The 17,026-nt window shown below is 41.7% G+C and overlaps 1 protein-coding gene across 4 annotated transcripts in view; it reads left to right on the top strand.

Annotated features, from left to right (window-relative positions):
• Pcmt1 (protein-L-isoaspartate (D-aspartate) O-methyltransferase) overlaps positions 1 to 17,026 on the top strand; it is a 42,329-nt gene that overhangs the window by 3,337 nt on the left and 21,966 nt on the right. For all 4 annotated transcript variants that reach the window (XR_016536459.1, XR_016536458.1, XM_090337978.1 and 1 more), the window contains exons 2-3: positions 12,446 to 12,550; positions 15,885 to 15,916. Coding sequence is in view for 2 of the 4 variants with exons in the window: in XM_090337978.1 (XP_090194104.1) it covers positions 12,446 to 12,550; positions 15,885 to 15,916 (137 nt within the window). In the remaining 2 variants the exon portion in view is untranslated. The remainder of the gene's footprint in view (positions 1 to 12,445; positions 12,551 to 15,884; positions 15,917 to 17,026) is intronic.

Raw genomic sequence — 17,026 nt, 5'->3', positions numbered from 1 at the left:
ATTTGGGGTCAATTTTGGAAGTTTTAGACCATAATCGATTGGCCCTATAAAAAGGAACACAGATGAGAAGTGCGTAACAGGACAAAACTCCTCACCTATGGCCATGAAGTGAAAGAACAACCAAGGATTCAGAAATCCCATTCTAGGGCATGACCCCATGGCCTAAAGACCTCTTGCCCTGTTACACATTGCCTGGCTTTCCACGCTTTCTTTTGAAATTTCAGAGGGCTCCGTCATGATTCTATAACTTGCCTTCTACAGGTCTGTGTAACTTGTATATCAATGGATAATAACAAGGTCTGCCATAAGCAGAACTATCTATACCTGTACCCACTGGAACAGCAGAGGTAGCAACCTCTGAGAGCCTTAATAGCTGTGTATAGTATGACTACCCAAATAGTTATGGTCCAGGACTCTGCCTTAGAAAGTCTTCTATTTATACATATCAGCCTGTGATTAGTGGGGTCAGATGATTGCTGAGATGCCTGCCTGTTGTTAGGTGCTAGCACTTGGCTTCTTTTTTTTTTTTGGCTGGGGTTGAGGAGGGGAGGGAGGGGGGTTGATCATGGAGCTTGAACTCTGGGCCTGGGCCTATCTGTGAGCCACCCTAACCCTTGAGCCACAGCGCTGCTCCTGTTTTCTAATGGTTAATTGGAGATAAGAGTCTCATGGTCTTTAGTGCTCCGGCCAGTTTGAACCTCAATCCTCAGATGCCAGCCTTCTGAATAGCTAGGATTACAGGTGTGAGCCACTGGGCTTGGCTTGTACTTTTTATTTTTTAAATTTTAGTCTATGTTTGACTCTGTTGCTTTAGATCTGTTACCTTAGGAAAAGGTAGCTTCCCATGAGCTAAGACTTCCACTAGGCTTGACCTCTTAAAAGTTTCTACCACTTTGCAGTAGGCCAAGCTAGGGATCAACCCTTTAACAAACACAGGGGCTTTTGGAAGGACGTTCAAGACAAGGTTCTTTGTTCACACTTGATGTGATTGCAGCTGGTGTCTGGCACATTGCCACAATTTTCTTCCTTTCATATCCATTCTGACCGTTATACTGATTTGATTTCCCTTGGGTACCGCTTTCTATTATATCAGATTTCTGCTTGGGCTTCTTGATGCTTGCTTTATCAAATGTAAGCATCTCTGACTTTTAGGCTCTTTGTGCGTTAGCATATGCGTTGTGTGTGTGTGTGTGCATGTGCGTGCCTGTGCGCAAGTGTGTGTACATGTATTCACATATGCATGCACATGGGTGCCAGTACCAAAACTTGTACTCGGGGCCTTGCATTCCTGCTTGGCTTTTTTAGTCCTAGCTGGTCGTCTACCACTGGCTTTTTTTCTGGTTAACTGGAGATAGCCTAGGCTGACTTCAAACCATGATCCTCTAGGCCTCAGCTTTCTCAGTAGCTAGGATCACAGGTAGGAGCCAACTCTGGTGCTTCTGGTGCTGGCTACTTTCAGGGTTTTCTTCCCCCCCCCCCTCTCTCTCTCTTTCTTTGTGGTTTAGGCAGCCTGTGGACTGATTCTTATTTTTATGCCTTGTGCACAGGGTAGATGTTTGGCTGCTATAACAAAGACCAAAATAAAAAACGTCTTAGAGCTGGGCATGGGGGCTCATGCCTATAATCCTAACTACTCCGGAGGTTGAGATCTGAGGATCAAGGTTCAAAGCCAGCCCTGGCACAAAAGGACCTGAGACTCTTATCTCCAATTAACCTCTAGAAAATGGGAAGTGGGACTTGGCTCAAGGGTAGGGCTGTAGCCTTGAGCTGAAGAGCTCAGGGACAATGCCCAGGCTGAGTTCAAGCCCCATGACCCACCAAAAGGAAAAAAAAAAAAAACGTCTTATAACAGGGCACTGGCAGCTCATGCCTGCAATCCTACCTACTCAGGAGACAGAGATCTGAGGATCATGGTTTGAATCCAGCCAGTGCAGGAAAGTGCAGGAGTCTCTTATCTCCCATTAACCACCAGAAAAGCCAGAAGTGGTGCTGTGGTTCAAAGTGATGGAGCATTAGCTTTGAGCAAAAACTACTCAGGGACATTCTTTCCATGGCATCGAACACATAGGTTCCTTCTCTCATTGCCCTATTCTTTCTCTTGTTAACAAGGTTAAAGATAGTACCTTATTTCCACATTCTAGCCTGAGGAAGGAAAATGAGAAAGAGGAAGGGAAGATACCCATATTTTTATAGAAACATGATCTAAAAGTTGGATGTGCATGGTCTATTGGCAAGAAGTTAATTGCAAGTGTAATTGTCAGAATGCTGAAGAATATGCCTTTCTGCCCCCCCTCCTCCTCAGTCCTGGGCTTGAGCTCAGGGCCTGAGCACTGTCCTTGGACTTTCTCAAGGCTAGTTCTCTACCATATGAGCCTCAACGTCACTTCTGGCTTTTTTCTATGTATGTGGTACCAAGGAATCGAACCCGGGTCTTTGTGCATGCTAGGCAAGCACTGTACCACTAGGCCAAACTCCTGGCCTCTTTTTCTTTTCTTTTCTCTTTTTTTTTTTTTTGCCAGTCCTGGGCTTGAGCTCAAGGCTTGAGCACTGTCCTTGGACTTCTCAAGGCTAGAGCTCTACCACTTGAGCCTCAGCACCACTTCTGGCTTTTTGCTATATATGTGGGGTACCGAGGAGTCGAACCCGGGTCTTCATGCATGCTAGGCAAGCACTTTAACCACTAGGCCAAACTCCCAGCCCCTCTCTTTTCTTTTCTTCCTTCCTTCCTTCCATCTTTCTTTCTTTCTTTTTCTTTCATCCTTTCTTTCACAACACTTCTGGGGCTGGGAGTGTAGCATGCTTGCTTATCATACACAAAGCCCTGGCTTTGATTCCTCAGTACTACATGCATAAAAAAAGCTGGAAGTGTTGAAGTGTTACTGTGAACCAAGTGATAGAGTGCTTGCCTTGAGCAAGGGAAATGCAGTGACAGTGTTCACCCAGCCCTGAGTTTAATCCCCAGGACTAGCAGAGCGAGAGCGAGAGAGAGCGAGAGAGAAGAGAGAGAGAGAGAGAGAGAGAGAGAGAGAGAGAGAGAGAGAGAGAGAGAGAGAGAGCGAGAGAGAGAGAGAGAGAGAGAGAGAGAGCGCGCGCGCGCAAGCGAGAGAGAACGAGAATATCCTAACGTAACCCAAGCTGACCTAAAATCTGTAATCTTCCTACTTCAACCTCCTGAGTGCTAGAATGACAGGCTTGTGCTTCCCTGCCTAGTGTGCACTCAGTTAAAAGTCTGGAAAACTGGAAGACTTTTAACTTGCACTGGAAGAAAAGAAGTCTGCTACATCTTGCTATGTATGTAGTATAGAAAATGTATATAATATGTGAACATCACATAGTAAGATATATGTATACTATACTTACTATATGTGAAATGGGAAAAGGAAATAACATTCAGTCAAGGAGCGAGTGTGTACATGTGTGTGCACACACATAGTTAAAAGGTAAAAAGATGATGTAACTATAACTCCTCTATGCATCACCTTTATAACAGTAATTTTTTTTGTCAGTCGTGGGACTTGAACTTGGGGCCTGGACGCTATTCCTGAGCTCTTTTGCTCAAGGCCAGCACACTCATATCTCAACCTCTTGAATAGCTAGGCTTATAGGCTTGAGCCACCGGTGCCTGGTTTAAAATTTTAAAAAGGTTAAAAAAGACGTATAATGAAAAAGTTTCCATTCTTCCTATTGCTGAAATTTATTCACTTTTAACTGTTTCTGGTTCTTCTAGTGGTTACATTTGTATCTCTAAATCACATGCTTGAGTTCTTTCATATTTTATTACTTTGAACATCAGCTGCTAATCTGTCAAAATGGAAGAGTGTACATTACAAACTTCCTTTACCTTATAGTTATAACTTTTGGTATCTGCTTTGTGATTACCTTCTTTTTTTAATGGTGCTGGAGTTAGAACTTAGGCTCTTCAGTGTGTAAGGAAGATGATTCACCACCTTTGTATCTTTGATTTACATACTTCTCCTTTATTTCTTGGTCCACAATTTATAAACTGATACTTGACTCCTCCAATTTTGTTGGTAGTGTTGATCGTGGGGTTTGAACTCTGGGCCTGGGCATTGCCCCTGAGCTCTTCAGTTCAAGGCTACCGCTCTGCTACTTGAGCCACAGAACCACTTCTGGTTTTCTGGTGGTTAATTGGTGATAAGAGTCTTACAGTCTTTAGTGTCTGAGCTGGCTTTGAACTGAGATCCTCAAGTCTGAGTCTCCTGAGTAGCTAGGATTATAGGCATGAACCACAAACTCAGCTTTTTAAAAGTGACTCTTGAATAGTGTTTTCTTTTTTGCCAGTTCCAGGGCTTGAACTCAGGGCGTGGGCACTGTCCTTGGGCTTTCTCAAGGCTAGTGTTCTACCACTTAAGCAACAGCACCACTTCTGGCTTTTTTGTGTGTGTATGTGGTACTGAGGAATCAAACCCAGGGCTTTGTGCATACTAGGCAAGCATTCTTACTACTAGGTCACACTTGAATAATATTTTCTTTTTCTTGAATTTGACTTACGTTTTGTGCCTCTCTTCACCACTCAAGTCAGGAGGGAAATCATAGATCTCTGTAACATGATTCTCTTTTTCTAAAAAAATTGTTGGGGTAATGTATAGAGGGGTTACAGTTACATTCGCTAAGTAGTGGGTACATTACTTCTCACACATTGATACCCCTTCTCATGTTTTTGTCCCCATTTCCCTCCTCCTGTAACATGATTATTTTCTCAAGGGTTTTTTTTTTTTGGTTTTATTTTGTTTTTTACTTGGATCATAGTGTAAATTCTGTTCCATTTACCTTTGAGAATCATACTAGTTTCTAATTTGGATCAATTGCATATTTGGACCAACATTAGCCATTGTTATATTATTTTCTGAAACAGATTGAATATGGGTGGTTCTCAAGCTGTTCTCTATTTCTGAAAGCCTAATGGCAATTGCATAGTAACCTCTAATTAAGCTATACATGCAAAGTAAACATAAAGTTACTTTACCTTTTTATGGAAATATTTCAGGGCACTGACAGTTACATATGACACAGATTACCAAAAATGGGGAGATAATGTAATAACTTAGTAAATATAATTTGGCATGGATATCTTTCAAAATGTAGAACCTTGAGCAAAATTTTTGGAACCCCCAGTAACCAAATAAAATTTTACTTTGAACCAGGCTCTGTTGGCTTAAGGGTGTAATTCTACCTACCCAGGATATTGAGAACTGCATAGTGGTGGCTTGGAGCCAATCTAGGGTGAGAGGTCTGTATGAAACAATCTCTGGGGCTGGGTGCTAGTGGCTCATGCCTGTAATCCTAGCTCTTCAGGAGGCTGAGATCTGAAGATTGCCATTCAAAGCCAGCTTGGGCAGTAAAGTCTGTGTGAGTCTCTCATCTCTAATTAACCACCAGAAAACTGGAAGTGGCACTGTGGCTCAAGGGAAAGGGTGGTAGCCTAGAGCTGAAGAGCTCAGGGACAGCATCCAGGCCCAGAGTTCAAGTCTCATGACTGACCAAAAAAAAAAAATCTCTTAGGGATGTATGAGGGGGCGTGGAAACAATCTCCAGTTAACCTGTAAAAGGCTAGACTGGAGGCATGGCTCAAACTTTAGAGTGCCAGCCAAGCAGTCAAGCTAAGCTAAATAAGCAAGCATTAGACTTCTGCGTTTAAACCTCAGTACTAGGGGAGAAAAAAATCAGCATATATGCAGTACTAGAGTTTGAACTTAGGGCTCGTTCTTGGTGGGCAGTCAACTCTGCCACTTGAGCCTCAGGCCTCCCACACTCTTTCGCTTTTAGTGCTTCTGTTACCTTTCAAATAGGATCTTGCTTTTTCCCATGTCATCCTAGGCTGTGATCATTTTATTTATATTTCCCCCTCTGGCTGAGATGGCAGGTGCATGGCACCTACATCCAGGTTTTTATTGGTCAAGATGGGCTATCACTAATTTTTGCTTGGCCTAGCCTAGAACCTTGATCCTCTTGAAGTCTGCTCCACATAGGCCTGCTGCAGGTGTGAACCACTGTCCCCACTCTGTACTGTGTGTGTGCATGTACATGTGTACATGTAGTGGTCTTGGATCTTGAACTCAAGGCCTGGGTACTACCCCTGAACTTTTTTTTTTTCTTTTTCCTCAAAGCTAGTACTCTACCATGTGAGCCACAGCCCCATTTCTGGCTTTTTAGTAGTTAATTGGTAATAAAAGAGTCCCATGAAGTTTTCCTGCCTAAACTGGCTTTAAATTATGATCCTCAGATCTCTGCCTCCTTAGCCAGGATTACAGATGTGAGCCATTGGCATCTGGCTTTTTCAAGCATGCTATTAAGAATACTTTAATATTTTAGTAATTTCCATATATATATCTATATATATAAGAAGAGAGTCAAAGGAATTCACAAGTTGATTTTATATATATATATATATATACACATCTAGCTTGAGGAAAAGGATCTCTTTAGTTGATTTTTGATTTTTGCAATGGGAAATAACATTTGCTTTGAGCAAATGTTACCTTTAAGCTTACTTTTAAGTATCTCTATAGAGAAAAGTTAGTAACTTGAATATAATGGTTTTAAAAATGGATGAACATAATTGGAAGTATTGGATTAGGTTGCTTAACCTGAGAAAAAGTTAAGGCTCAGGTCACTTTCAGATGTGTAAAAGAAAGATGGACTGGATGGAAAATTTGTGGGTTTTTTTTTTTTTTTTTTTTGCCAACCTGGGGCTTGAACTCAGAGCCTGAGCACTATCCTTGGACTTTCTCAAAGCTAGAGCTCTACCACTTGAGCCATAGCACCACTTCCGGTTTTTTTTTATATGTGTATGGTACCAAGGAATCGAACCTGTCTTCATGCGTCCTAGCAAGCACTCTACCACTAGGCCAAACTCCCAGCCTCATCATTTTTTTTGAGGCTCTAGGGAGCAACTTCTTTTTTGTTGTTGTTGTTGCTGTGGGGCTTGGACTCTGGGCCTGGGTGCTCAGCCAGAACTCTTCAACTCAAGGCTACCACCCTATCCCTGGAGCCACAGTGCCATTTCGATTTTCTAGTGGTTAATTGAAGTTAAGAGTCTTATTGTCTTCAGTGCCCAGGCTGGCTTTGAACCGAGATCCTCAGATATCAGCCTCCTGAGTAGCTAGGATTACAGGGGTGAGCCACCACACCCGGCTAAGGAGCAAAATTTAAATACCAAGTTAGTAGGGTTTTTTGTTGTTGTTGTTGTTTGTTTGTTTATATGCCAGTCCTGGGGCTTTTTCTATGTATGTGGTACTGAGGAATCGAACCCCGGTCTTTGTGCATGCTACACAAGCAGTCTACCACTCGGCCAAACTCCCGGCCCCAGATTTTTTTTTTTAAAGGGGATTTACTTTATTTTAACACGGACATTTTCTGATTATCTTCAGGGTCTGAATTTGGAAAGGACCGTTTTTGGAGCTAAAATGAACCATATTAATGCAACTTCCAGTAGAGCCCATGGTACCAGTTTATGAAGAAGTTATAACTTGATGGCTGTAAGGCCCCTTGTGGCCTTGAGAGGGCATGAATCACCCCTGTGGAATTTGAATTGGTGTCAGGCAAATGAGCCACTCAAAAAATTACTTTGGGAAACGAATTAATAGGGTTCTTTTTGAAAATGTTAGTAGCAGTAGTAAAATTGTCAGGAGTGAGATGTTTCAGTTTAAGTGTCTCTAGCCTTTATTCTGTGATCTTGAACTACTTAATCCACTAGTCTTTAACTTCAGTTTTGTAATATGTAAAGTAAAATAATAGTGCCTACTTTCTAGACTGGTTAAAGACAAATTTAAGCCTATTTTTGGTTTATATCCTAACAGATTATTTGTGTAGAATGCTTAGGACTGTGTCCGGTTCAGGGTAAACTTCAGTAAAGATTATCTCTATTATTGTTTCTCTGCTTTTAAACTTAAAAAAAAAATGCTTCCACTTTAGTTTCAATAACTATATAGTGAAAGTTTCCATGTATATATAAAATTTTCTTTGGGGGTTAATTTATCCAAAATTATATTTTAAAATGGAACAAGTATATGTTTGTCTTTGCCAGTCTATGACTATTTTAAATCCGCCTCCCCCCCTTTTTTTCCCAGTCCTGGGGCTTGAACTCAGAGCCTGAACACTGTCCTTGGACACTTTTTGCTCAAGACTAGCGCTCTGCAGCTTACACCACAGCACCACTTCCAGCTTTTTCTGATTATCTGGTACCAAGGAATTGAACACAGGGCTTTGCGCATGCTAGGCAAACACTCCTATTACTAGGCTACAGTCCTGGCCTTAAATCCTATTTTTGTTGTTGTTGTTGTTATTCAAGAGGTTTATAATTTGTCTTTTATAGTGTCCATAGTTCACCTTTTTCTGGACTTTTACTAGCTTGTCTATCAGTATTAAGCACTACCCTTTGATTCCTCCTATGACCTCTACAAAAGCTACTGATCTCATTCTCCATTTTACCTCTTTCCCTCTTCCTGTTGTTCCTAGTTACGTTTTTTCTACTCATAGAATTCCATCAGTATCCCTGTTCTTTTTTTGGGGGGGGGGCAGGGGGAGGTCATGGGGTTGGAACTGGGCCTGGGTGCTGTTCCTGAGCTCTTAGCTCAAGGCTACCACCTTACTCTTTTTTTTTTTTTAATTCTTTTTGCCAGTTGTGGGGCTTGAACTCAGGGCCTGAGGACTGACCTTGGACTTTTCTCAAGGCTAGAGCTCTACCACTTGAGCCACAGTGGTACCGAGGAATCAAACCTGAGTCTTCGAGCATGCTAGGCAAGCACTCTACCACTAGGCCAAACTCCCCGCCCCACACTTGCCATTTTCTAGAGATTAATTGGAGATAAGAGTCTCATGGCTTGTAGTGCTCGGCTTATAGTGCCTGAGCTGGCTTTGAACCTTGATCCTCAGATCTCAGCCTCCTGAGTAGCTAGGATTACAGGCATGAGCCACTTGTGTGCCTGGCTTTTTTTTTTTTTCAAGTCCTAGGGCTTGAACTCAGGGCCTGGGTGGGTACTGTTGCTGAGCTTCTGTTGTTCAAGGCTAGCATTTGAGCCAGAGTGCCAAATCCAGCTTTTTTCATTTATGTGGTACTGAGAAATCAAACTTAGGGCTTCATGCATGTTAGGCAAGCACTCTACTACTAAGCCACATTCCCAGCTATCCCTGTTCTTACTTTAATATTTGCTCTACAGTTGGATGTGTCCTTAGCTTCTGTGTCCTGCTCATCTCTTGTTAACATAAACCTTGCTTTCTAGATCGTTAATTCAGGAAAGACTTGTGTATGCAGTATTACTCTGAGTTCTTGTACATTTAAAACATTATTTTCCACTGTATCTTTGGTATTTAAAAGACGGCTTGGTTGGAAGTAAAATTCTTGATTTATACTTTAAAAAAAAAATCAGGGCCGGGAGTTTGGCCTAGTGGTTAAAGTGCTTGCCTAGCATGCATGAAGACCCGGGTTCAATTCCTCGGTACCACATACATAGAAAAAAGCCGGAAGTGGTTCTGAGGCTCAAGTGGTAGAGCTCTAGCCTTGAGAAAATCCAAGGACAGGGCTCAGGCCCTGAGCTCAAGCCCAGGACTGGCCAAAAATAAATAAATAAATAAAATAAAAATCTAAAAAAAAAAAAATAAAAAAAATCAGCTTTAGGAGCTAAATGCCATGGCTCAAGCCTAACCCCTCGCTTTTGGGGAGACAGAGGCTGGGGAATATTCAAAGAAGACTAGCCCAGGCATGAAAGTTTGTGATAAGCCAGGCTCCTGTGGCCCATACCTGTGATCCTAGCCACTCAGCAGGCGGAGATCTGAGGATCAAACTTTAAAGCCAGTCCAGCCAGCAAAGTCCATGAGACTTTTATCTCCACTGAACTACAGAAAAAGTTGGAAGTGGTGCTACGCCTCAAGTGGTAGAGCACTAACCTTGAGCACAAAGGGGCTCAGGACAGGACCTAGGTCCTGACTTTAGGGCCTGCAGCCTGAGAGCCTGCCAGCCCCAGAACAAACAATCAAACAAACACTGGTTGTTGTTGTTTGTGGGTCATGGGGCTTGAACTCAGCCTGGATGCTATTCCTGAGCTCTTCAGCTCTAGGCTGCCACTCTACCCCTGGGCCTGGTCATTGTCCTTGAGCTCTTCAGCTCAAGGCTACAACCCTACCTTCGAGCTAAGCCCCACTTCCCATTTTCAAAAGTTAGAGATAAGAATCTCAGATCATTTTGTGTCCTGGCTGGCTTTGAACCTTGATCCTTAGATCTCAGCCTCCTGAGTAGCTAGGATTACAGGCGTGAGCCACCGCGCCTGGCCAAAAACATTTTTTGTGAGACTCCAATGGTTGAATGTAGTGGCAGCATCCTGTTATATCTTCTATGGGGTAAGCACAGTGGCTGGCTGGGCACAGTGGGGCATACATCTCATCTCCAGCAGCATGGAGAAGCACAAGTAGGAGTATCACAACCAGGCTGTATAAAAGTAAGACCTTACCTCAAAAATAACCATTGGACTGGGAGCCAGTTGCTGATGCCTGTAATCTCAGCTACTCTGGAGGCTCAGATCTGAGGATCGTGGGTGGAGGCCAGCCAAGGCAGGAAAATCCATGAGACCCTTATATCCAGTTATCAGCCAGAAAACTGGAAGTGGCACTATGACTCAGGTGTAGAGCACTAGCCTTGAGGAAAAAACAAAAACAAAAAACAAGGACAGTATCCAGCCCCTGAGTTCAAGCCCCATGACTGACAACATTGGAGAAGCTAGAAGCATGGATCCAGTGGGAGAGTGCCTGCCTACCTTGCAAGATTGAAGCCCTGAGTACAGCTGTAAAAAAGAACCCAAACCAAAACCAACACAGCTTTACTGGTCTAATTTACATAAATTGCACTAATTTGAAAACTGCAGTTTGAAAAATTTGACGTAGTGTGTTACTACCATTCTTAAGCAGCAAATAGCTCAGAGGTTAGATCTGGCCTGCTGCCCCATTTTCCGATAGAGAAACCTTTTGCTGTATATTATTTGTAGCTGTTCTTGTGGTACAGTAGCAGAGTCGAGTAGTTGTAATTGCAACTATGTGGCCCACAAAGTCTAAAATGTTTACTTTTTTTCCCATTACATAAGCTTGTTTACACTCTGCTTAAGAAAGCTATTCTCTTCTTTTGACTGCCATCCTGATTGCCAACCTTTTCCCACTGTTCTCTTGACTTTTCTAGAATTTTATATAAGTTATCATACAGTGCGTGTTCTCATCTCTGCATCAGCTTCCTTCCACTGGTACTGGGATTTGAACTCACAGCCTCACACTCTTTCTGCACTCTGCGGGTGTCCTATCATTTAAGCCATGCTTCTAGTCTGGCATTCTTTTTACTTGGAGATGGAATCTTGAGGACTTTTCTGCCCAAGCTATTAGGTTACATTTATATAAATAATGAATTGTATGTTGAGTGTTTGTGGGTCAAGGAGGTTTAGATCTGGACAACTTCAGTTTGAAACCAGCCTGGGAAAAATAGTCTGCTAGACTCTATCTATAATTAGCTGGCAAAATACTGTACCAGAGGCCTGGCTCAGTAGTGGACTGCTAGCTCTGAGCAAGAAAGCTGAGAACAGGAGACCTGGAGTTCAAGCTCCATTAAGCAACAAGACAAAACAAACCAACAATTGTAGGGGACCTTGTTTTCTTTGAAAGTACACACTTCTCTTGGACTCTGTAACAATATATCTTCTGCCAGGTCTTTATCCTGCCATTGTGGCTTTGAAGGTTTTCGTTTTTTTTTTATTTTTGTTTGTTTGTTTTTTGCCAGTCATGGGGCTTGAACTCAGGGCCTGAGCACTATTCTTGGACTTTTCTCAAGGCTTGTGCTCAACCACTTGGACCACAGCACTACTTCCAGCTTTTTTCTATGTATGTGGTACCAAGGAATTGAACCCAGGTCTTTGTGCATGCTAGGCAAGCACTCTACCACTAGGCCAAACTCCTGGCCCGGTTGTTGTTTTGCACATCACTTAATTGTTGTCTTTGTTTTTTCTTCTCTATTCTTCCCTTGCTACTTTAAATTGACTTACATTATTTTAATTGCCATTTGTGTAGATAGAAACCTGTATTTCTAACTTAGATCTCTTTCCTGAACTTTTATCCAGTTGTCTTGATCGCTGAGTGCCTTCACTTGTGTGATCCATAGCACCTAGTTAAACCAATAACTTATCCTTAACTGGAGTGTCTCACATTCTTGAGTAACCTCTGCATTGCAATTGTTACTCCCACTGCCATCCCCAAATCCCGTTACCCAGGTATAGATTGTCTAGTAAAGGTCACATATCCTTTTACATTTCTCCCTCCTGTCATCATTAAAGTTACTACCACTCAGACCACTGCAGTGACTTCCAGTCCAGTCTCTACAGTGCAGCCACAGCAATAATTATAGAACACACCAGATGTAATTCTTTGGTTGAAATAGTTACTTCATTTATTTCAGAAAATGGAATCATCAAGACAGAGAAAGTATTTGAAGTGATGCTGGCCACTGACCGCTCCCACTATGCAAAATGTAACCCTTATATGGATTCTCCACAATCAATAGGTAAGCTTCAGAGTCTAGAAAATGTCATACTTTTGTTCATTGACCCTATAATTTTTTTTTTTTTTGCCAATTCTGGGGTTTCAGTTCAGGGCTTGAGCACTGTCCTTGGGCTTTCTCAAGACTAGAGCTCTACAACTTGAGCCACAGCACCACTTCTGGCCTTTTCTATGTATGTAGTACTGAAGAATTGAACTCGGGACTTCATGCATGCTAGGCAAGCACTCTACCACTAGGCCAAACTTCCAGGCCTACCCTATAATTTTTATTATTAGAAAAACAGAAGCCAAGTACTGGTGGCTCACACTTATTATTCTCACTACTTAGAAGGCTGAGATCTGAAGATATCAGTTGGTGCCAGTCTTAAGTGAAAAAGATAAGGTATAGCACCCAGTCTTTGAGTTCACATCCTAGTACACACAGACACACTTATGGAAATAAAAGGAAAACTGAAAATGTGAATTTTATGGTTCAGTAAATTTCAAAATCCCAATGTATCCATTTTAATACAATGATATACCCCTTTTCTTTCCTTCCTTCTTTCTTTCTTTCTTTTTTGGTCAGTTATGGGACTAGAACTCTTGACCTGGGTGTTGTCTCTGAGCTCTTCAGCTCAAGGCTACCCCTCTATCCCTTGAGCACAGTGCCACTTCCATTTTTCTGGTGAGTAATTGGAAATGAGAGTCTCATGGACTTTTTAGTGCCCGGGCTGTTTTGAACTGCAATCCTCAAATCTCAGCCTCCTGAGTAGCTAGAATTATAGGCCTGAGCCACTGTGCCCAGCCAATGATGCACCTTTTTCTGTGTTTTCAGAAAATGGATATCATGAATAAAGAATTGTTAGGCTGTTTTAATTTTTAAAAAAATGAATGCAAGCCAGGTGGGTGGCTCACCCCTGAAATCCTACCTACTCAGGAGGCTGAGATCTGAGGATTGCAGTTCAAAACCAGCCTACACACTAAAGAACTAGAGACTCCAATTAATCACAAGAAAATGGGAAGTGGGGCTGCGGCTCGGATAGGCTGGTAGCCTTGAGCTGAAGAGCTCAGGGACTGTGCCCAGGTGCAGAGGTCAAGCCTCAGGACCCCCCCCCCAAAAAAAAAAGTCGAGTGTTGACTTTTCATATTAGCATTGATATATATATATAGAGAGATAGATATAGATATCTATCTCTCTCTCTCTCTCTCTCTATATATATATTTTTTTTTTTTTTTTGCCAGCCTGTGGCTTGAGCTCAGGGCCTGGACACTGTCCTTGTGTTTTATCAAGGCTAGAGCTCTACCACTTGAGCCACTTCATCACTTCTTACTTTTTCTATGTATGTGGTACCGAGGAATCAACCCAGGTCTTCATGCATGCTAGTCAAGCACTCTACCATTGGGTCAAACTCCTGGCCCTAGCATTGATTTTTAAAATCAATATTTAAAGGAAGTCAGTATAACTGAGGTATGATTTTCTGCTTTACTTGTCCTGATTTTTTGGCTTTTATTTGTTTTTAGAAAGTTCCGTATTTAACTCCTCCTCCTGAAGCAGGTTTTGCTGAACGGCTGAGCCTTGGCAGTGGGCGCCTTTGAGGCTTAGAAGTGCCTCAGGATTCTATGGGCCAGCTGCCATGCTGTCTTCTTTTGAAGCACTGTGACAGTCAGCAAGAAGATCCTGGGGAGCTTCTGAACCCCGAAGGCACCTGCTACCACCGCTCAGTGAAAACTGCTTCAGAGGCAGAAGCAGGTAAATAAGTCTTGAGAAAGTAACTTTGAAAGGAAAGTCACTAAAAGCTAAAGGCCATTAAACCACATCGTGAGTTAGTATGATAACATGAAGAAGTTCATTGTAACTTTTCATGTCTTCAGCTAGTTTGGCTGTCTAGTTTTTTTTTTTTTTTTTAAGTTGTCAGAAATTAAACTTTATGCAAAAATTTTGTCTACATATTGTACGTGAAATTTTTTTGACAAATCTGATGAAAGAAGAAAAATAAGTAAAAACAATTACGATAGAAATCCTTCCCAAATGTACATGATACAAGCCTATATAAATAGCTTCTTAGGAGGCTGAGTCTGAGAATTGTGAAAACCTGTGTGGTTAAAAGGAAAAAAGAAATTCCTTCTTAGGTAGCAGTACAAGAGGGGACATTTTTGGAAATGGGGAATTGGGGTTGGTGGGCACCCGAGGGCTAAGAGAAGGTGAGTGAGGATGAGGATGACCCACAAAGCTTGTTTCCATGAAAAACAGGACAAACCAGCCAAATATATAATTTTTTTTTTTTAACTCTTCAGCTCACTGCTACCGATCTTACCCCTTCAGCCACAGATCCACTTCCCATTTTCTAGTGGTTAATTGGAGATGAAGAGTCTCAAGTGCTTTCGTGCCTGGGCTGGCTTTGAACCGTGGTCCTTAGATCTCAGCCTCCTGAGTAGCTAGGATTACAGGTGTGAGCCACTGTGCCTGGCAAAAAAAATTTTTTAAAGGAGAATGTGGCTGGGGTCCAGTGGCTTGCACCTGTAATCCTAGCTACTCAGAAGGCTGATGTTTGAGTGTCATGATTTGAAGCCAGCCTGTGCAGGAGAGTTCATGCAAGACTTATATCTAGTAACACTACTCAAAAAAAGCCAGAAGTAGGGTCAGGAGTTTGGCCTAGTGGTAGAGTGCTTGCCTAGTATGCATGAAGACCTGGGTTCGATTCCTCAGTACCACATACATAGAAAAAAGGCTAGAAGTGGTGCTGTGGCTCAAGTGGTAGAGGTCTAGCCTTGAGAAAGCCTAAGGACAGTGCTCAGGCCCTGAGTTCAAGGCCCAGGACTGGCAAAAATAAATAAGTAAGTAAGTAAGGTCTGGGGTTTGCAGTTCGAAGCCAACCCAGGCAAAAAAGTCTGGGGGAGTCTTATCTCCAATAAACCATTCAGAAAAAGCCACAACTAGCATTAAGGGTCAGTCAATGATGGAGGCCCAGGGACAGTATCCAGGCCGAGAGTTTAAGCCTCAGGACCAGCAAAAAAATAAAATAAAAATATAAAGAGAATGTGATGGCAGAGAGTGACCAGAGGGGAAAAGATGATTAGAATATATTCATACCGTGCATGGAAATGTCACAATGAACCTCCCTTGTACAATTAAGCTAATAAAAGCAAAAATCAAACAAACTGAGGTGACTACTGTAGATGTACACATTAGCCTTTGGCATGATGTTATTTTCTGATTTGTCAGTTCGCTAATGTTTATATTTTTGAGATAAAAAACTATTTTGTAAGAAACAATGTATGGGAGTTAGAAAAGGAGTGCATAAATATTTGGTATAATTTCGCAGCTGAGTGTGTCAGTAGTTTTTTTTCTTGTTTTGCAGGTTTCCAAGCAACAATCAGCGCTCCACACATGGTAAGTTCAGTTTGCTCACTTGATTATAAACTGACCAACTTTTCCTCTATGATTATTTCTTGGGTGAAAAAGACTTCAAGAAAATTAAAAATTTTAATATTAGTTCTTTTATCTGTAAATTAAAGTAGTAATGTACCATTATTTTATGCATTGTATTTGGGAATTATAGAAACTGTCATTGAAGCTTGTGATGTCTGCCAGAATCAGTGACATTTAAAAATTGAACAGGACAGATTATTTAGTGATAAGCTCATTAAAGGAGTGGATATTTTAAATAGTACATGACCATAAATAATATAGAAATGTCAAGTTGAGTATTTCACTTTTTTTGTTTTTGGTACCAGTTCTGGCACTTGAATTTAAGACCTAGATCTTGAGCTTTTGTGCTTTCAAAAGCTAGTGTTCTACCACTAGCCTCAGTTGCAGCTTTTTGGTAGTCAATTTGAGATGAGTATCATGGACTTTCCTGACAGAGGTGGTTTTGAACTTCAATCCTTAGATTTCTATAGCTAGGATTACAGGCATGAGCCACCAGTCCCCAGCCTGTATTTCATATTTTATTCAAAAAAAATCCTGAGGGCATGCTTAAGTATGAAGCCATACAACTTTGACAAGGAGCTATACTAAGTGATTTAGCACTTTTAGTCTGTTGGGGGAATATTTATTTATTTATGCATGCCTTAGTGCTATTCCTGAACTTTTTTGTTCAGGGCTGGCACTCTTACTAGAACCACATCTCTATCTCTGGCATTTTGGAGGTTAATTGGAAGTAAGAGTTTTAGAGACTTTTCTGCTCAGGTTAGCTTTAAACCATGATCTTCAGATCTCACCTCCTGAGTAGGGAGTATTTCAGGGATGAGATGCCTATCCTCCTGTTAACCACCCAAAAGCTAGAAGAGAGCTGTGGCTCAAAGTGGTAGAGGGCAAACCTTGAGCACAGAAAAGGCTCAAGGACAGTACCCAGACCCTGAGTTCAAAAAGCACCAGGACCAGTAACAAAAAACTTTATTCTAAAAATACTATCTGTATAGTTACAAACTTTGCCCTAAAAATGCTATGTATATATTTAATAAACTGATATTAAACAAAAAATAGCACTTAATAAAATAA

The sequence above is a fragment of the Megascapheus bottae genome, chromosome 8 (genome assembly GCF_031878675.1).
Source record: "Megascapheus bottae isolate mThoBot1 chromosome 8, mThoBot2.hap1, whole genome shotgun sequence".
In the NCBI taxonomy this organism is placed as follows: domain Eukaryota; kingdom Metazoa; phylum Chordata; class Mammalia; order Rodentia; family Geomyidae; genus Megascapheus; species Megascapheus bottae.
This window is presented reverse-complemented; position numbering and strand designations above follow the sequence as displayed.